At 36.9% G+C, this 21,139-nt stretch overlaps 3 protein-coding genes across 4 annotated transcripts; 2 read left to right on the top strand and 1 right to left on the bottom strand.

Moving 5' to 3' along the window:
- Positions 1 to 1,014: 1,014 nt before the first annotated feature.
- Positions 1,015 to 7,169, bottom strand: LOC137708039 (putative cinnamyl alcohol dehydrogenase 6). 2 transcript variants are annotated; one of them, XM_088687012.1, is made up of 6 exons: positions 6,991 to 7,169; positions 6,772 to 6,885; positions 6,441 to 6,668; positions 5,532 to 5,820; positions 5,281 to 5,434; positions 1,015 to 1,355 (listed from the first exon to the last, which is right to left on the bottom strand). In XM_088687012.1, the coding sequence occupies exons 1-6, from the start codon at positions 7,083 to 7,085 to the stop codon at positions 1,120 to 1,122; spliced, it is 1,116 nt and encodes a 371-aa protein (XP_088543138.1). In that variant the 5' UTR covers positions 7,086 to 7,169; the 3' UTR covers positions 1,015 to 1,119. The 2 variants fall into 2 exon arrangements, with proteins under 2 accessions (XP_088543138.1, XP_068303114.1); XM_068447013.2 differs by lacking the exon at positions 1,015 to 1,355 and adding an exon at positions 4,609 to 5,172 and having other exon boundaries at positions 6,991 to 7,157.
- Positions 7,170 to 8,551: 1,382 nt separating this feature from the next.
- LOC137714403 (la-related protein 1C) lies at positions 8,552 to 12,916 on the top strand. The gene is made up of 6 exons (XM_068453631.2): positions 8,552 to 9,609; positions 9,942 to 10,512; positions 10,599 to 10,746; positions 10,854 to 10,944; positions 11,772 to 11,843; positions 12,111 to 12,916. The coding sequence occupies exons 1-6, from the start codon at positions 9,091 to 9,093 to the stop codon at positions 12,387 to 12,389; spliced, it is 1,680 nt and encodes a 559-aa protein (XP_068309732.2). The 5' UTR covers positions 8,552 to 9,090; the 3' UTR covers positions 12,390 to 12,916.
- A 692-nt stretch (positions 12,917 to 13,608) lies between these two features.
- LOC137714412 (bZIP transcription factor 27-like) lies at positions 13,609 to 15,339 on the top strand. Its single transcript, XM_088685845.1, has 4 exons — positions 13,609 to 14,237; positions 14,334 to 14,477; positions 14,585 to 14,679; positions 14,773 to 15,339. The coding sequence occupies exons 1-4, from the start codon at positions 13,937 to 13,939 to the stop codon at positions 14,854 to 14,856; spliced, it is 624 nt and encodes a 207-aa protein (XP_088541971.1). The 5' UTR covers positions 13,609 to 13,936; the 3' UTR covers positions 14,857 to 15,339.
- The last annotated feature ends 5,800 nt before the right edge of the window (positions 15,340 to 21,139 follow it).

Here is a 21,139-nt window from a genome sequence, read left to right as displayed (position 1 = left end):
TTGGATAGATAACCAGTCGGCCTTGACGCAGTGCTGTTTATCCAAACTGAAGGTGCTTCGCAGTCGGCTAATTCTACAACAATAGTATTGTTTATCCAAATTGAAGATGTGTCGGCGGAAAAAGAAAATAAAAAACTCTTAAGATGTTTGAGAGGTTTTGCACATGATAGTTGTATGTTGAATTGGAGGTCCCCGTAATGTTGCACAATGTCTTGTATTTATAAGGACGAGTACGTGGTTCTATATGTGTTTCTCGTGGAACATCCGTAGCTGGCCACAATTTGAATCTCTCGAAGATAAGCACTTCATACAAATAGAAACTCTTGATAACCATCCCATTTAGCCGTTTAACAGTGACCCATCCTCATTGGCTATTGGATTTGATGGAATCAGACCAATTTGCATGCACATGAAACTCTTTCTATAGCATCTTCCTTAGGAACCATGCAATGTTAGGGCCCATGTTTGCTTCCAAGTGCATGGATCGTCAAAATTTCAACACTTTAGCCCATGCCGTGCTTGCCCCTGAAGAATATGCTAATTATTAGCATAAAATTATGTGCTAATAATCATCCCAACTCGGAATATGCCGCACCATTATCATTTTGTGATCATCAGATATCACCATTAACCAAAAGATAACCTTCACGCATGGTTAACCGACTCCAAGCATACGTCTAAATGCCAAGAATCCCAAATCAAATTGAACTGCATACGCGCTTCCAAGTTGGAGATATAATTTGCATCCTATTTATCCCGTATAAGAAAATTTGAAGATAATTCATATTAAAAGATAATTATTATGATAAAAACCATAATATTATCCTTTAACAATAACAAAATTATTTTCCACTTTTCCATCCGACGATTGAGAGCTATGCTCACTCAACGGCCTTGATTACTCGGGCCGATAGTGTAAAATTAGGTCCAAACAAACACAAACTTGCCTTTGATATGGATTAAATCCCATATCCATGACACATACTTATTGACTTGGCTTATATAAAAGAAATTTATTTCAGCACACACTTTTATTGCTTTAGTGACTAGGATAATAAAACCCAAATTATTAACTACACGAAAGAGCACAATAGAAAACAATCGTCTGAGTAGACCCTATCACTCGGAAGCTCTAAAATTTGGAGATATTTGAGCATTAGCATTAGGGTCAGCAGCAATGTCAATGACAAATCGGTACCTAAAGTCATTCTTTGCAACGCAGTCCAACGCCTCGTTGATTTTGTCCAGCATTGTAAGCTCAATGTCGCATGTAATCTTATGCTTCCCACATAAATCCATCATCTCCTTTATCTCATTTATTCCTCCTATCATGCTCCCCTTCACTGCTCTCTTCCCTGTACTACGTGCACGTCAATCCATCAATTACAACGCCATTGCATGCATATGTTCGTTATTTTCTACAAAAATTAGAAATTAATTCATCGTATATTTTTTAATACTTGCCAAATATAAGAGGAAATGAAGGCAATTCAAATGGCTGGTCCGGTGCACCCACAACTACCACACACTTCCATTACTTTGAGCAGTTCTAAGATGGGCCCAAGCGAGTGCTTAGCAGACACCGTGTCCAATATGAAGTCGAGTGCCCTCTTCCCCTTTCGTCGTCATCATCATCGTCATTAACTGTAATTAATCCTGAATTAATTTTTTCTAAAAGTAAAATAGAGAATAACAACACAAATTGGAATAAAACCTGCAATTGTTGAGGATCAGTGCTGACGAGGAAGTCGTCGTCACCCAAATGTTCTTTGGCCTCTTTCTCTTTGGCCGGAGAGGTGCTGATGACAGTTACGTGGTGACCAAAGGCTTTCCCAAACTTCACCGCCACGTGTCCCAGACCCCCGAGCCCAACCACCCCGATCTTCTTCCCCGTTGGTTTGTGTAGGTTGTGGTCTTTCATGGGGGTGAACACCGTCACCCCCGCACACAATAGCGGCGTTGCTGCATCTAACGACAGGTTCTCTGGTATGTGTACAACGTACCTTCATTGCAATACATGTTCACATTACTTAATTGTTAATCACATCACCAACTCTTTTTATCTATGTTAATTTATCAAAGCGTTATGGTTAAACATATTTAATTTGCTCTGCTGAGCTGGCAACGCTAGAGACCAAATAATTAAGCACGCTGAACAAAATAAGGCAAAGGTTTAGGTTTGAGCTATATTTTCTATTATTGCCTATTAGGTTTAGAGATTATTTTAGTATTCAAGATGGTTTGTGCAAGTGAAGCTAAAAGACCACATGTGAGTTCTATCACACTTGACTAGTTGACCTGACTCAACTTGGTTCGTAGGGTTTTCCTAATCACATGATCATGTAAATACATAATATGTACATATGATCAATCTACGGAAGATGTTTAACGGGGCTGCTGACTTGTTCTCTCTCAAAAATCGCAGAAGAGTCGAAGCGGTTTAAAAAGAAGATATGGATAAAGTTGGCGTGTATATATATGCACAGATAAAGAGAGAGAGATTGGTCGACACCCAGTCGGCATTTATAGGCTTATAGCACCACCTGGTTTGTGGCCCTGGTCACACGCCAGATTCTCCTCACACGTTTTGCTCGCTCTCTACGTGTAAGGCTTTCAAGCTCAATTATAATTAACCTAGAGAGAGAACGTCCCATGTTTTATTAATTCAGATCAGTCTGATCAGATAGAGAAAAGCCAAACCAATTATTATTTGCCAAATTCAAGCAAAACATATAACAATATGAATAATACTAGAGTGGTCAAATTTTTTAAAACAAATTAATAAATCAAATGATATGCTTATAAATAATTAGATTATAATTTAAGTATCGATTAATAAATTTGTTTTTTTATTGATGAAACATTATTTAATGTGTAAATTTGATTTAAAATTTTAATCTTCCATAACATTTTCCTAACAGTTTGCAGCAGATAACTCGACTGCCAAATTTCATGCTGCTACTGTTCAGTTAGTTTCATTTCTAAATAAATATCTAGCTCCAAGTTCCTCATTTCATGATCATATGCACGCTATATAAATTAAAAAGATAAGATTAATTCTTCTTTTCCTTTATCAACTTCTTTATTTTTCTCTCTTTTATTGAGTTCCTAATTTTATGTACCGTGCTCTAAATTTGCACTAAACATGAATTTGAAGATTTAACTTTTATAATATAGCACTATTAGTGGAAGATGAATTGATTTGGTTCAAAAAATCTCCTGATTGATTGTGTTTATATGTCATTGAGAATAGTCATAATTTATAAAGTTGGTGCAAAACACTATTTTTCTATTTGGTCGGGTTTAAATTTTCGGCAAATTTTTTATCACATAAATGCATCATATCCTCCTATATGTACTTATTCATCTATCTCGCCAATGAATATTGTAAAAAATCGTTATATATAGCACTATGAAGAAGGGAAAAAAACCTTTTGATAAATTATTTAAAATGAAATGATTAATGTAAAAATTGTCAAATGATTGATTAGTTACTATATATTACGTGTTTTATTTGAAGATTTAGAATCGTTGTGCCATAAAAGGAGGTAAGTATCGGTCATAAAAATGTTACTGAGTATCGCAAAAGTGTAGCCATGCAGAAATGTTCAAACAACAATCTATGATAAGCATGATCAAATGGATTTTTAGCTCCACACGTACGTGACTAAATAAAGCAACAGGCATTTGATGGCTCAAAAGATAAACATTAGTTTTGTACTCGAATGGGCCTTTGCAACCAAGAAATTCCTCCCATGGTCCAACTGACTCATCTTCAACGTCCTTCTTGATTAGAGAGGTGGATTATATGCCTTTCCATTTTCATACTCTCCTTATGTTTTTTTTGTTTGTGTAGTCACGGTTAAGTCACGTCAACATTTTATATTTCTATTACTTTTGTTTTATTATTTTTATTAAAAAATTAATATAAAATATTGATGTAATTTAATCGTAAACACACATCACAGAAAGACATAAAAAGAGTATGAAAATGGAAGGGCAGACAATCCACCTCCCATCATTAGAGACCCCGTCCTTTTTGTCACTCTCGTTATCAGTAGTGTATAACGAGGGGAGTATGCGTCATGCGGCGAGTTATTTTCATTTTCTTTAGAGCTAAAGTATTTTTAAACTAAACATTTTGGTTAAATATTTTCCCGTCTTCTTATTAACGTATTTGTTTTTTTTTTTTGAGACTCTATTAACGTATTTGTTTGCCGCTTTTGTTTGATACATAAAATAGTGGGGATTGGTAGGTAAAGTAGACGAATAAAAGGATAAATGCTTTTAAAAATTTTAACTGCAAGTCTCTTACTATTTTGTGCAAAACGTTAGACCGGCCAACAAAAGAAAGGATCAGTCACTTGTTCTTAATTAAATGTGTAATTAAAGAAAGAAATACAAGGAGAAGGTTATTTAGTACTACTGTGATATTCTTCTTCACTTGTAAGTGAGAGATCTTAAGTTGATTCTCGTTAAAGTCGAATTCGAACCACATTATTGCTAGCTGACTTTTTTTATGAAGCTAAACTTATTTTCTTCCTCTAAGTATAAATAATATCATTTGTTTAAAAAAATAATAATAATACAAGGAGAAGGTCAGAGGAATTACTCCAACATGTACGCGGCAATTTTTTATTTAACAACAGGACAATGAGCCCTTGACCCAACCGTGACTCCGAGAGTTTCTCCACAACTTCTTGAGTCTTGACCCAACTTCTAAAACAAAAAAGACTCAACCAATTGACTAATTCAAGGAACATAAACTTGGCTTTGAATTTAACTCTCATATCCTATACTTCTAAACTTGGCTTATAAAAAAAAAAAAAAAAAATTTCCGAACGCTTTATTGACTTGGGATAATAAAACCTAAGAAATAAAGTGATGATTAACTATACGAGGGAGCACGATAGGAAACAATAGTCGGAGTAGACCCCAACACTCAAAAGCTCTAAAGTTTGGAAGGCATTCGAGCATTAGCATCAGCAGCAGCAATGTCAATGACAAATCGGTACCTAACGTCGTTCTTTGCAACACGATCCAATGCCTCGTTGATTTTGTCTGGCGTTGTAAGTTCAATGTCGCACGTTATGTTGTGTTGCCCACATAAATTCATCATCTCCCTTGTCTCACTAATTCCTCCTATCACACTTCCCTTCACTGCTCTCTTTCCTGTGTTACGTGCACATCAATTCACTAATTACAGCGTCATTGTATGCATATATTCATTATTTTCTACAAAAATTGGAAATTAATAATCGTGTTTTGTTTAGTATGTACCAAATATAAGAGGAAATGAAGGCAATTCAAATGGCTGGTCCGGTGCACCCACAACCACCATAGTTCCATTCACTTTGAGCAGTTCTAAGATGGACCCAAGCGAGTGCTTAGCGGACACTGTATTTAATATGAAGTCGAGTGTCCTCTTCCCTTTCTGCAGTCATCATCATTAACTTTAATTAATCCTTAATTAATTTATTCTAAAAGTTTACATTGAGAAAAACAAAAAACAACACAGATTGAAGTAAAACCTGCAGTTGTTGAGGATCAGTGCTGACGAGGAAGTCGTCGGCACCCAAATGTTCTTTAGCCTCTTTCTCTTTGGCTGGAGAGGTGCTGATGACAGTTACATGGTGACCAAAGGCTTTCCCAAACTTCACTGCTACGTGTCCCAGACCTCCGAGACCAACCACCCCGATCTTCTTCCCCGTTGTTTTGTGGAGCTTGTGGTCTTTCATGGGGGTGAACACCGTCACCCCCGCGCACAAAAGCGGCGCTGTTGCATCTAACGGTAGATTCTCTGGTATGTGTACCACGTACCTTTATTGTAATACGTTTACATTACTGAATTGTTAATGACATCACCAACTCTTTTTATAAATGTTAATTAATCAACGACTTATAGTTAAACAAATTTAATTTGCTCTGCTTAGTTGGCGATGCTAGAGACCAAATTATTAAGCACGCTGAAAAAAATAACGTAAAAGTTTAGGATTTGAGCTATTTTCCATCGGCAATTGCCAATTAGTTTAAGGGTTTATCCTGGTATTTAAGATGGTCTGCGCAAATAAAATCAAAAGGCCACATATGATCATCCAGATAAAATTATTCACATGTTAAAGTCTCTCGTGTCGATGAGTTAAAGAAGTTTTGCATGAACTTATAACGATTCTCTGTTATGCTTTACCTACACCCCCAAAAACCTTATTGCAAAGTCAGATGCCCAGCTTTTCGATCTACAACTTTTGCAAAAACGACAACCAGGAAGCGCATCAAAGCTCTGACAAAGAGGATCGGGGAGTTTATTTCTATCTAACTTGGTGAAGCACGCCCCAACTTTTGAAGGTAGTAGGTTCGGAAATAGAGATAAAAATAGACAAGATAATTAAACTTTGGTGATTAATATGCCTACCGAGTTTTTAAGAACATCAGTTAGTTACCTGTGATCTGCGACCAACATCTTGGAGTAGCCACCGTAGGTGATACTGCCGTCCCAGAAGATGCCGTTGTATGTAAACTGGAGCTGGTCGCAGTAGTTCTCTTGGGAGGATTTGCAGAACTCACACTCCAAACATGTCGCCGCCAAACACCCAACCCCGACTCTGTCTCCTTCCTTGAACTCCTTCACGTTGCTCCCAACTTTCGTTATCAGCCCTGTAATCTCATGCCTATATATAGTACCACCATATATACACGGAGTGTCACATTAACATGTCTATTAACGTTGATGTCGCAATAGTTCTCTTGAGAGAGATATGTATTATTAGTTACCCGGGAACTACGGGATACATGGTCATGCCCCAGTCATTCTTAGCAAAGTGGAGATCAGTGTGGCATATCCCACAGTACAAGACCTTTATGGTCACATCGTTGATCCCATTTTCTCTGTATTTGTTTAGCGTTTTGAAGATTAGTTGAACAACAATCGAATTAAAGAAGAAAATGAAGGTTATATAATTGTAATTATTATGCATATGTGTATATATGTACCTTCGTTTGAAGACGAAAGGAGTAACCTTGCCGGAGGGATCGTGAGCTGCCCACCCAGAAACTGTCTGTGTGTGATTTGGAGTCGTCTGAGCCATGACTAGCTATTAGAGTCAGATTGGCCTTTGGTCTTGGGATGCAGAAACTCACTCGGCACAACTCAATATATATAACAGTCCCACGCGACCCATGATCATGAGTCGCATGACTCTGGTAAATAATTCATCATTTGTGAATAACACAAAGTTCTAGGAAATGACACCCGCAGGTGCTATATCATTTCCTACTACGAGTTGACTTGACTCAACGGCTTCCCACCCTCTAAAAAGATTGACTATTAATATGCGGTTGGTGACAACAATATCATATGGTGCGAGCAACCTTACTTTTTTTTTATTGGTCCGGAGCAAACCTAACTTTTCAATGTGAATTGAGCTTATTTTTCACAACCATGACGTGTTTTGTTTTTTATATCATCGAAGATGCTTGTGTTTTATTTATTTATTTAGCATTCGTGTTTTTATTTAAAAAATGTAATTTTTGTTTAATTTTGTATGTGTTATGAAACTAACTATTTCAGAGAGAGTCAGGGCATGATTGGCTAGAAAAGAGAGAAGATGAGAAGGGCTTGAGAAGTTCTTCTCGTGCTTTATGTCTTTATTTATATTAATCATGATGAATTTTACTTGTCCTACAAATAATACAAATCATCAAGGAAATGATCTTCTAAATCCTGTAAAATACTTTATACTTATACAATCACATTTATTTCAGTATTTACAACAGGATAGAACTTTTTGTATTATTAATCTCTTGCAGCAGGCTTGGAGATCCCTGGAAGACACGAGTCCAAACGCCATGTTGAATGCGCGCTCTGACACTACACTACGCAGTTGCTAGCTGGGCAGGTGAATCTTCGTCAGGATATTAAATTGAATATTGAAAAGTTTATTGAGCTAGATTGTAAAATTATATATCAAAGCCCGTAACATTTGGTGGAGTTTAGTATGTTAAAGCCCACATTTACAAAAGTTTTTATGTCAAATAAGCCCAATAAATCCCAGATCAATGTTTCTTTATTTCTTTTTTCATTTATATTTTTTGTTTTTTTCTTGTCTGTGTATTTGTCGTTATTGACAAGCTGGACAGATTATAAATTTGAAAGAGAAACCAACTCCAATAATATAAATATTAATCAACATGATTAGACAGAAATTAAAATAAATTGCAATATTAGGGAACAAACCATTTATCCTTTTACCAAAAGGTATTGATGGTTTTTCTTTTTGAATTTTTTTTTATTTCTATAAAAAACCAAGAAGAAGAAAAAGTGGTCTCCCAAATTTAAGTAGGTTAAGTATGAGTGTAAATAGAGAATTCATAGCTAATATATTTTCTTACGTCATCAATGTAAATATATTGTTATATAATTTTCTTTTTAAAGATTTTTCATAACCTAACCTAAAAAGAGAATAACTCACCACCTAACCTAAAAATATAGCTTACAAAAAAAAAAAAAAAAATGGATTTCCTCATCTTAAAAGGTTTAGGAGAAGTTGGCACAATCCAAATCAAATACATCCACTAATACCAAAATCACACAGCCGAGGTTAAAACAGTAATTGTAGACTCAGAAAGAAGGACGGATATAAAACGTAATAGAATAAACCGAAAGTGGGTTTTCAGTAATTGCGAGCGTTATCATAAGAAAACCTGTTAGATTTAGCTTTGTAGGCACCAGTTTCCTTCGAGTTCTGAGAGAGAGAGAAAGCAGAGAGGAGAGAGAGAGAGGGAGGAGCACGGCGGAGAGTCACGCCGTTGGTTCTGAGTGTCGACGGTTGCTTGTGCTTTGCACGTGCAAGATCCGTTTTAGTCTATCGAAATCCTGCATTCCGAAATTTCTAATTTCTTGAACCCAAAAACAATTCCTAAATCCTCTCTTTTGAGTCTTTGCCAATCATCTTTTGTGAACTGATTAATTAATCAATTGTTTTTGTTTTGTTGTCTGATTAATTTATTGATTCCTTGTAAACTGATTAGTTTATATCCGTGCTTATAAATTGATCAGAGTTTTGTTTTTACTGCTGCAAACCCTAATTTGGAATGGCCATGGCTGCCGATTCTTCTGTCAGTCACCACTCTCCGCGTGGCCCTGAATTTTCCACCGATGGTGGCGGCGGCGTTGTCGATAAGAGAAGTAGTTTACCCTCTCCATGGGCGAAAGTTGTCCGAGGAGGTGAACTAGAGGCCGTCCAATCTCCGCCGTCCTTATCCTCATCGTTGTCCTCATTGGGCAACTTGGCAGTGGAGCAAACCCCTTTTTCAGATTGGTCCCAATCCTCCAAAGCTGCTCGTTCTTCGCCGCCTCCGCATACGCCGGATGGTTTTTCAGCTGCTGACAGCCCCAATGGCCATAACAGCAATGCCGGTCGGCCAAAGAAGCCGGCTTGGACCAAGCCCTCCAACAGCGTAGTTGAGGTTAGTCCTGTAACAGTAATGGATGCTTCTTCTTGGCCTGCTTTATCCGAGTCGGCTAGGGCTTCACCTAAATTACCAGCTGATCCCTCTCCAAAGACTGTCTCCGAAACAATTGTCAACCAAGAATCAGTCCCTGTTTCCCAGGTTTGTTCACTATCACCTTCGTTTTTCCTTTTTTTTTATTTGTTTTGCTGCAGAAAAATATTAAGAAAAGGGAAAGAGTGAATTGTTTAAAATTTGGGTAACCATTAATCTACTTACCTAATTAATCCAAACAGTTGTGCGGATTTTTGTTTCGTCAGGTGCCAAAATTGACGAAATAACTTTAGATTCAGAAAGCTACTAACACATTATCCTGCATTTTCTCTCAAACCAGTGTAAAAGTTATCATATTTTCCTGAGTGGGAGATTATTCTAACTTTTTAAGAACTGATAGTCATTCTCTATGCACGGTTGATCTTGTGTGTGGTTGATAGGGACCTGTTATAGCACATTCACCCAACTCCAAAAGACATCCTGCTAATAGTGCAAATCAGAATTCCACATCTAATCATGCACCAGCTCGGCAAAGATCAATTAAGCGTGGTGGCAGTGGCAACAATGGGGGTGGGCATGCACATAGTGGTTTCGGACACCCTGTCACCCCGCCACCACCACCACCATTCCCTGTTTTCCCTATTCTTCCTAATGGGTATGGCAATCTGGTACCAGCAATACCAGATCCTTCTCCACGAGATCCTTCATTCCGGGGCAGCAATTGGGATGCTAGACCAGTTGGTGGCTTTGTGCCGCAACCACACCCAGTGAATGACCATCGGAATTCTCGTAGGGGAAATTTTGGACCGCGCCCACGTGGAGATGGTCACTACCACAATAATCACGGAGGCAAACGTGACCAGGATCGTGGAAACTATATGCATCCCAGGGATGTTCACATGCATCAGCATAGAGCCCCTCCAATGGGCCTTGTAAGGCCATTACCACCAAATAATGCTGCATTCCCGCCCCAGCCTGCAAGACCCTATGCAAACCCCATGGGTTTTCCTGGTGAGTATACTATTTTAATACAGTTATTTTTTATTTTTTATTTTTTATATGTTTGGAAGTATAACTTATGTCTCTGTTCTTTCCAGAGTTTGTGTATATCCCTACATTGCCTTTGGAGCCCATTCGAGGCATGCCACCATTCATTTCTCAACCACCACATCCTGCAATGTTTTATCCTGTTGCTGAATCTCCTCTACCTTCATTGATAATCAACCAAATAGATTATTACTTCAGGTACATTAATTCCCATGCTTCATTGATTCACAATTTGTTAGCTGTATGAACTAATTCCTCAGTATCTTGAGAATTAACTTCCCAAGTTGTTTTCTTTGTTACTACAGTGATGCTAATTTAATAAAAGATGACTTTCTACGGTCCAACATGGATGCTCAGGGTTGGATTCCTATATCTCTAATAGCAAGCTTTCCTCGGGTATGTTATATATGTTGTTATTTATGTTTTTTATTTTTGGTAACTTGGGTATGTTATTTATGATTGATTAAGCACATTTTACTCTCTTTGGGACATATATTATCGCTATAGTTCTCTATGTATAACATGATGAAACATCTAAATTTTCAAAAGACGTTATAGTCTATAAAATTAAAAACTGACTTCTCATTGAGCGACAATGATTAATCGTTTGTAATATGTTCATGATATGTTTACACATGATTTCGGAATAAAACCTTCACCAAGTTAGGTGTTATAACAAACATTACACAAGTTGCATAACATTTATAGTTCTCTCTTAAGGTGCTTGAATGGCAAAATGTTTTTCCTTAATCTAAAGTCTCAACCTTTAGCTTTTCTGTTCATTGCCTTCCATCTTGTGAAGTTTACATTCAGATGATTCTCTGCCTGAATCCATGCCATTATAAATTTGTATGACAGGAATAAATTAGGATTATTTGTTTTCACGGTATTTTTGTTCCCGTGAAGATTTGATATTTGCTAGGAAATGATTTTATTGAATGGAGAAAATCCTGTAGGCAGAGAACACGGTGATTGGTACTTTCTAAATGAATGGGGAATATGTAGAAACAAAAAATAACTGAAAACACAGAGAAAATTAAAGCCTATGCGACTTTTAGTTTGAAACCCCCAGGAGCATACGTATCTCCATTGAGCTTATTTATTCGATGCTAATGCTTTCCTTGTCATCTTTGGCTACTTCAGTGAACTTTTGTTTCTTAAAAAAAATTATCCTTGTCCCTTTTAAGTATCATTCATCCTGACTTGATGTTTTATTATTGTAGGTCAAGAGTTTGACAACCAATATCCAATTAATACTCGATTCCTTAAGAGCTTCCAGTATTGTTGAAGTACAGGTGAATTCCTTTTATATTTGCTGTTTTATTAAACATGCATTGCATTTTTAAAAACATGTCCCACTGAAGAAAACTGATATATGTTTAGATTGTGAAATGAGTTATCTTCTGCCTTGTTGCTAAAAGGAAAAGATGACCTTTTGGCTCATTATAATGCCGACCAAATGAAACGACTTACATTAGGAACCAGTATTTTTTTTTGTAAGGAAACTATGACAATTGTGCTGCCAGTATGTTGTTTTGGTCTAACACTTACGATTGTGGCAGGATGATAAGGTGAGGAGGCGTAATGAATGGACCAAATGGATATCAACTGCTGGTCAGCTTCCAGCTGAGTCAGGTTCACCATCCACACTATCCTCCAGTGTATTAAGTGATAACACACTTGCAAATTCTTTTGGAAAGATGACTGTGGAAGGACCTAGCCAAAATAGTATGGCATGTAAGCCAGATCCAAACTCTGTGGCTATTCCAGAGAGTTGTTCAACCGAGTCAACTAGCCAATCACAACTTCCTAATGGGGATGTTACTCAAACCGATCATTGAAGTCGAAGTAGATGTTTATCACTAAAAGGATTCAAGCAAAATCACGGAGACAAAGTGCACTTGCAATTTTGAAGGGTTTGCTAAGGTAATGGGGGAAGGGAGGTAGCTGTATAGCCTGTACCGAGGGCATGCAAATTCTTTTCTTTATAAATCTGTTACTTTGCTTAGTTTTGGCATGTTTTTGAGGCTAGTACAGGAAACAAATAAGAAAATAATGATAAATTATTCTTCGATTGAGAAGAAGAAAGAGAAGAAGATGAAGAGAATCGAGCAAAGGAGAATCTGGAGGTCATTGGTTTGTATAGTTTGGATTTGGTGTGAATGTTTGTGGGTTTATTTTTTAGCACGTCAAGAAAAGAGCTTAGTTTGAGATGTTATGTTTCTCGCTAAGAGCTTAGTTTGAGCTGCAGTGCACTCTGTGTTTGTTTTCCACCAAAGGATGGTTAGACCTTTTGCTTGAATTTTCACAATTTTGTACTCCACTTTATGTAACTTTTGCCCATCTTTATTTCTTTTCTTCTCCTTTTAAGTTTATTTCTTGTCAGATAAGTATGTTTCTGATTCTATCATATATGCACTTAAGTATTCATAATCATATATGTTTGTTTCAGGTTCCTTTTTCAAGATTTCTCAAATCATAAATGTTAGAGATACAAATGTTGGGTAAAGAAAATTGATTTTTTCCTAGAGAGCAACTTTCATGGAAGTTTCATCGTCATATGACATCCTAACCGAATAATGCGATGTCACATAAAGAGAAACTTGCACATGACATTGCATTTTAGGATCGTGAAACCACAGTAGTGGTGAAACTCTTCCATTTAAGTCCTTCCCCAGTTCCTGGGTAGGGGTCCGGGGTCCATGTCGCGTTCTCATTACTGGTTAAACTTTTGGGATCCTTTTCCTTTTTAAATTTTTCAACACACCATGAACTTGAAGGCTGGAGCTTTCTAACACATCTGGATCCAATTGCATTCAAAATCTATGCATGTGTATATCATGGTTTGCAATTGTGCATAAACATTTGGTACCTGACCGGCACCAACATTACTATCTCGATTCGACGAGCGTTGTATGTTATTTAAAGACTGAAAACCCTCCTCAGTCCCCAACTCAAAATAAACAGATGAATGGAAAATTAACGAAATATCGATGTCATATATCAGTAGCATATCGATACTAGAAAAAGATTATTTAAGTCACAAGTATTTTCGTCAAGGAGGGCTAGTGATAATTAGATTTTAGAAGGACTGTTTTGGATTGTAATTCAAGCCAATTTCTATAGAAAAAGTACGTGATGATTCTTTTTGCAGTCACGACAACAACTTCCATGTATAAAAGTTCTCTCCACGAAAGAAAAGTGGGCCAACATGCCATTGAAGTTAGCCGTCAAATAGAAGACATTGAGAGAGAGAGAGAGAGAGAGAGAGAGAGAGAGAGCTTTGTTGAAGTATTCTACCTTCCTCCTCTGCATATAAAGATATCCTTCCACTGCCCTAAATTTTCCGGCTTCATCCATCGTCACCCCACGAGTGATTCTATAAAACATGATTTCCACAACCACAAGTAGCTGTAGCACAAAGTCCATGGAAGATGTTTGGAAAGACATCAGCCTGGCGTCTCTTTCTCGAAACGCCAGCGACAACACCACCACCTCCACTCACCACCCCACTGCCGCTGCTTTTCGGGGCATCTTGTTGCAAGATTTCTTGGCTTCTACTAGTACTACTTCCTCCAACATCGACCCACCACCACCCGCTGCCGCTACTACTGTTCTGCGCTTGAATTGTGGGACTCGATCTGATCTTAAACAGCATTTACTTGAAACCACTAGTACTGCTATCACTGGTCCTCCTCTATTGAAACCAAATTCAATTACTCGTCCTACTAGTACTAGTGTTACTACTACTACTAGGCCTAATTCTTTGAATAATCCCTCTTCAGTCTTCCCTTCTTGCTGCAAGAAAAGGGCTCTAGATGATCATGATCAAAATCGTGAGGATCATCACAACTCCACTAATGGCGGCCGCCATAAGCGCATGATGAAGAATCGAGAGTCCGCTGCTCGCTCCAGAGCCCGAAAGCAGGAACCTTTCTGTCCATCTATTTCATTACTGATCGTGAGCTCTTACACTACCACTTTTGTGTTGTTTGGTTCGTGAATATGTAGCATACTTTTGGAATTTGGATGCAGGCTTATATAAATGAGTTGGAGATTGAAATTGCACAGCTGCGGGAGGAGAATGCCAGGCTCAAGAGACAGGTGCAAGCAAAGACGATGATCAATTCAGTATGTTTTTGCTTTCCTTTTAGCGTAGATTATCACTCGTATATATAAAAAATAAATAAATAAACAGACTGATTGGTTTTTCTGTGATTGCAGTCCTACTTGGCTGCCCCTACCCTTGCTCAGCAGCTGCTTCCAAAAAGGCAATCCCTGTTCAGAACTTCAACAGCTCCATTTTGATCAGTTAAGGCAACCTCAAACTGCATGAAACAACCATCCCTTCCCTCCTATATGTAAAATGTTATACTTTTCTTTTCTCTTTCATTCGCCTCCACCTTAACCTTATGCTTATCGGAAGAAATTAAAATAGTGCTATTGAAAATGCGAATCCAATGTCGGAAGTTAAGGACTTTGCATGTAAGTTGAACTGCTACTTCATATTACTAATTGATTTTATAGTGAAACTTTAACTTCCTAGACGTTTCGATAAACTCAACTTCTCATATGTTAGTATTTTCTTTATCGCCTTGTGTTTGTAGCATTATTCTTGTGCGATCGAGGGAGAGGGAGGAGTGGGTGGGGAACAGGTAAAATGCATGCTTCCAAACGAAAGCCATTTGCCAAACATTGGTTAATCTATAAAAAGGATGGTCCCCCTTTAACGTTAATACTAGATGGGACATGTTTGGCTAATAATTAATGTCATCGTATTTCCTAACCTTATCTCTCTCTCTCTCTCTCAAACTTATTCTGTCTTCAACTGAAATCTTTTTCTAGTTTCTATGGCAACTTTTGGAGTTTTGCTCGGTATTGTTATGTTTGTCCTGCAAAATCCATGCATCGCACTAAATCAATGGTTTTACAGGTTACATTAAAACACTTAAAACGGTACATAGAATTTCATATTTATACAAATTATATGATGTAAATAACGGTAAATTTTTGAAATGGTGTTACACAACTCAATATTGAGTCGTATAACAATATTTTTGAGCGTTCATATACTATAAAACACCCCACATTTGCTACATTATTATCATTCTTTTACAATGCATGCTTAATCAAATTACGTCATAGTTAGGTATCAAATTAATCATAAATATATATTGTTATTGTCATTCATGACCATGAGAATTGAAAAACCTCTTTGTGAAGACAAATATAACTAACCAAAGACTCGTTATGCGCTTATTATATTAGTTTACTTGTGATGTAAATTAATATATCGTAACATAAAATAACGTAAATATAGTACGCTTATCCATTATCATCTCAAGAAATTTGTTAATATAATAAAATCACCAAGTTGGTCCAATTATAAAACAATTTTTGTTTGCTTCATTGACAGTTCACACTCACACTTGAGTAACATGTAATTATAATATTCTCTGTAATCATCTCTCTGGACTGAAGGGTTGTGGGAATACAATTTTTAAGTTTGATGCGGTTGAGGGATCAGGGCGATGCAGGTCAATTTGGTGAAATGCTTTTGCAAATTGCAATTACTTAATTATTGATGAAGAGATAAGCATACCACTCTTGCCAAATTGCAATTAATTAATTATCAAACGCAATATCCCTAATTATAAAAGCACAGAGAACGGTCTGGACTCTGGTGGTTTGATTTTTCACTTTTTGAAAAAATTATGGATAAGGGTGGAAGAAATGATGTGTTTTACTACGTGCATACAAAAACCAAACGGTGATTCGCTGCCTGGGTCGATGTCAGAGTTCATGTACGGCAATCGTGACCTGTGGGAATTGCATCATCACAAAGTCCATGGACCAGGCCCATTTGGATTAGATGGATCGCTTTTCAGCGCCCAATGAGAGTTTTGGACTCTATAGTTTTCAATTTGGGCCGACTCCCTACGCGTAGTAGTGGCCCGCCCAGTTGCGGTAGTCGAGCCCTTTTTCGTTACCCTGAAATAAAGCAAAAATTACCCATATACTAAATTGTCATCAAAATTCAGAACCCCAAAAAAGTCAATTCAATGTTCACCCAAAAAAAAAAAAAAAAAAAAGTTAGTTCAAAATTTCTGCCTCTATTTTATGTGTGATTTCTATTATTGATTGACACGTATTAAATTTGTTTCATGTTCTGCTACACGAAAGAAACGGTGGGCTTCCATGGTGAAGCCAAGCCAACCCAAACTCGCTAAAACCTACCCGTAATGTAATCAATATTAAACTAAACGGCATAATTCATCTCTTTCATTTTTCTCTTAAGTATTGAGTTTGACGTGATTTTTTCCAAATGCGATGTTATCAAAGGCTTACATGTGAAAATGCTATTCTGTAAGTTGTGCTCTACTACGCTAAAATTTCTAGTCTCCTTGGTTTATGAATTTCTCTTTGTTATACGTGTTTATAAATACAATTACTGTATTTGTATTTAATGTGCATACATGGAAGACCCAATTTTCTTAGAAAATTAGAAGAGAAAATCATTATAAATTTGGATCGCAACAGTAAGTGGGTGGCAGCTGCAAGTTCCGGACAAGGTTACTAATCACATTCTTTCCTTTCTTGCTATAAGTTATAACAGACCTCACTCGTTTCGGCTGTGTGTCCAAAGGCTAAACCTAATTGGGTTTATTAATGGGAGTTTAAACAAAACACTCCGGTACTGTTCACTTTTAACGAAAAATTACATTTATACATTTTTCTGGTACTATTTACAATACCTTTAAAAATAGTTTTTCATTAAAAGGAAAGTTTTTTTGGACTTTTCGTTAGTTTTCATTTTATTAATTGGATTAGATAAATTAAAATTTTATTGGCATTATCTTCTATTTGAAATTTACAGTCGAATTAATTTGGTTTTTGATTGTTGCCCTTCCTGCAGTGTTGTAGGTAATTTAGTTTGCAAAGTATATCCTCGAGCATGCTTGCTTTTAAGGAGACCGCACGCAAACGAGGAACTGTTAGAAAGTGAATAGAATGAAGTTTTTGTCAGATGTAGGATCATCAAGGTTGTTTTCCATTAAAATTGCTTTAATGGAATTCTTTCTAAAATTTAAGCAAGTTAATTGCGCACTATTATGAGAAAACTAACCCTTATGGAGGGATTCCAATCCACTAATGCAAAATTTAGGGCTAACTAATGTGGCTCATCACTATTTAGCTATTGCGTTTGCTTTTCTGATTGTTGGTCAAATGTATAGAACTAATTTGGAGATTAGGCACAACATAAAAAAATATTTTAGAAACACATATTCCTCAGGAGCCATTGGGGGTGCGGAGAGAAGAAGGTAAGTTGATGATGAATTGTGCGTGTATACAAGAACGAAAGCGATTTCCATTAAAATTGATACCACAAAGGCGTTGGAGTTGAGCACAAAGTGCCGCACTGATACGCAACTTCGTATCTTGGCTGCTGTAAAATCCTTAATAATACCACTCGAAGTGGAACACTTAACGCCATTTTGCCTTATCTTTGGGCCTTTGGCTTCATAATTATGCACTTATGCTGGAAGTGGTTTCATTAGAAACACTTGAACGTACTTCATGATTAAGCATCTATCCAAGTGCTTCTTCAATAAACACTTTTATAAGATTATAACTCAGAAATACATTTTCATTTTTAAAAGAAAATTTTAAACATGCCTCTTTTTGGAAACATTTTATTATTATAATTATTATTATTTGTTGATGCACAAAATTGGCGAGGACTTTGGTATAACAGAAAGTGTCAAGTTTGTGACATTCGCTAGATTGCTCTGGTCATTAGTATGGATAAGTATGTAAATGAATAGAGATAGGGAAGAAAACAACACAAGATGTACGAGGTTCATCTAGATTGACTACGTCCACGGAGTAGAGGAGTTCTCATTAGTTGTGAAGGGTTTACACAAATACAAAGGTTCAAGCTCTCTTTTAGTGAGTTCTAGTGAATAGTTTAGTACAAATGACATTAGGGATTATTGTGGGAGAATGATCCCCTTTTATAGAAGAGAGTTTCTAACTTTGTTATGACATTGACATGTGTCGTGTTGTGATTGGTCTCTGATATCGACACGTGTTGTGCTGTGATTGGCCTCTGATACCGACACGCGTTGCGTTGTGATTGGCCTTCTGGTTGAAAGAAAAGTCTTGTGGGTCCTTGACGGTATACTGTTGACCGGTACTCAGTAGTTTTGGGATTGATCAAGTATTGTACAAACATTATTATTATTATTATTATTATTAGCATGTAATTCTTAATCTAAGAAGAGTACAAATTTTGAGGTTCATGGAGTTAAAAATAAAGAAGAAAATAAAAGAAAGAATAGCTAGAACGATGGGAGTTCTACTAGTATAACTAGAGAAATAAGAAAAAAATGGAAAATTGGAAATAGTAGTGGGAGTACGTAGTGGAGCACTATTGAGTATATGAAGCATTGAGTATGTGACAAGTTTTGATGAGATCGAGAGTAATCACTGGTAAGCTTTGAGGAAGGCTGCAGCTATTCTGTAAATATAACTCATAAAGGTGGGAATGGGGTTTCTCTAAATAACCAGTAATCATTTCGATTTCAGATTGATGTCAATACTCAAACATGTAAATATAGCATAAAGTATAGACCACAACCACTATACATGCTTATCTCGCACGCAGCACAAACGTGCATTCAAACCACCTTCCTAATTTTGTTTGTATTTTCAATTTTGAGAGAGAAGGATTTATATGCATCCTATCAATATTACTTTGACGTTTTAGGTCAGTAGTATAATATAATGTATAAGTTCATTTTCACATGATATTCTGTTATTTATTTTGAGATATTTTAAGTCATTGTTGAAGTTTTAGAGATAGTCTAATATGTTACTACTAATCACACCGATATTATCTCAACTTAATCACTTACATAGCTCGACATTACAAAAAGCATCGGTATAGTTGGCAGTAAAACCATCCAATTTAAAGGGGATTTAATCGTAAGGTTTGTAACGGGGGCATTTGCTTCAACCTTCTTGCTTGTATAGTCAAAGTAATCACGGATTAAAGGGGGTATAGTTAATTAGGCTGTCAACCAATGACTCGAAAGGCACATGGAAAGAGTCCATAGTTAAATAGAGCACTCAAATCAGTTCAAAACGCACTTTTCCATTTAAGAATACTTTAGCCTTGCACCCCACAAAATATCATTACAAAAGTGTGACCGTGTTTGAGTCAGCGCACAGATTCTAGGATTAAGCAAGTCCACTGATAAATCTGATACAAATATTCGACCAAAAAAAGATAATATATGCCAAATTTCTTCAATCCTACTATGCAAGAAATTAGCCTTACCATTCAACGGGCATGTGCATATATAATTGGATCATTGTTCAGTTGAGTTGTTTACACATAACCTGTTACCAAAATTTATGCTTAGATTGCTAACAACAGTCGAATGGCAACGGCGTGCTCTGTAAACTATTCTAATTAAATTAGATATTTATTATAATGCATGAAATAATACACTACATAACTTGTATTATGGGTTTCTATAAAATTTCTCAAATTAGGGTTACAAATACTACTACCAATACCATCACCACTGTACCGGCCTCCACCACCCATATATCCAATTAATCCAATATAGATGAACGATATGGCAATTAATGGAAATCAGATTATAAAATTAAGCAAGATAAGAGCGCAATAATTTGATTAATATGGGTGGGTTTAGAGTCTAGGTTCTAGAGATATATCCTACTAATCCCACTATTAACTTGAATCTTTCCTCTTCACCACTAAAGTACGTAATCCTCCTCCTGTCACCTGTTATCTGTTGAGAATCAATGTCAATTGTAGGTGAAGTAGGTGGATGTTGTAGGTGAAGTAAGTGTGTGAGGTTGGTGAAGTAAGTGTGTGAGGTTGGTGAAGTAAGTGGAGGTTGTAGGTGAAGTAGGTGGATGTTGTAGGTGAAGTAAGTGTGTGGTGTAGCTTTCATTTGGTTTGCTATAAATACCCAAGTCCTCAAGCATTGTATATCATCCAAGGAAAAACAAAGCCTAGAGCTAAATAAGAAAAGCTTTGCTAATTAGTTTGTTTTGTGAGCTTTCTTTAAGAGTGTGCTCTATTTTCTTCTTCTTGGGATCATTAGAGTTATCTTGGATACTCTTCTTATTCAACAATTGGTATCAGAGCCAAGTCGGTCAGGGATCGTTCTTGGTAGAGCATTGGTTGTAAAGTCTCTTGAAATTCCGAGTATGCTCTGTGGTTGTAGTTTTGACTGATCTTCCACATCAGAAAAAATTTCTTGAGATTATTGCTGGGGTTATCACAAACCTTGAGAGGGAGCTTCTTTGTGTCGAGAGTAGTGTATTACTCTGCACGGTAGTCACTCAAGCTTGTTCGGTGTAGTCAAAGTCTTGCCGATACGATGGGTGATCTTCAAGTTGTTGGAGGAATCAAGAAGCTCAACAACCAAAACTATAACACGTGGGCAACGTGTATAGAGTCTTACCTTCAAGGTCAAGACTTGTGGGAGGTTGTCGGTGGTAGTGAAGTTACACAACCGGCAGCGGAAGATGCTAACGGCGTCTTGCGGAA

This window comes from Pyrus communis, chromosome 15 (assembly GCF_041283825.1).
Source record: "Pyrus communis isolate YQ-2024b chromosome 15, ASM4128382v1, whole genome shotgun sequence".
NCBI classification, from domain to species: Eukaryota; Viridiplantae; Streptophyta; class Magnoliopsida; order Rosales; family Rosaceae; genus Pyrus; species Pyrus communis.
The sequence above is the reverse complement of the archived record's forward strand: the minus strand, read 5'-3'. Positions and strand labels throughout refer to the sequence as shown.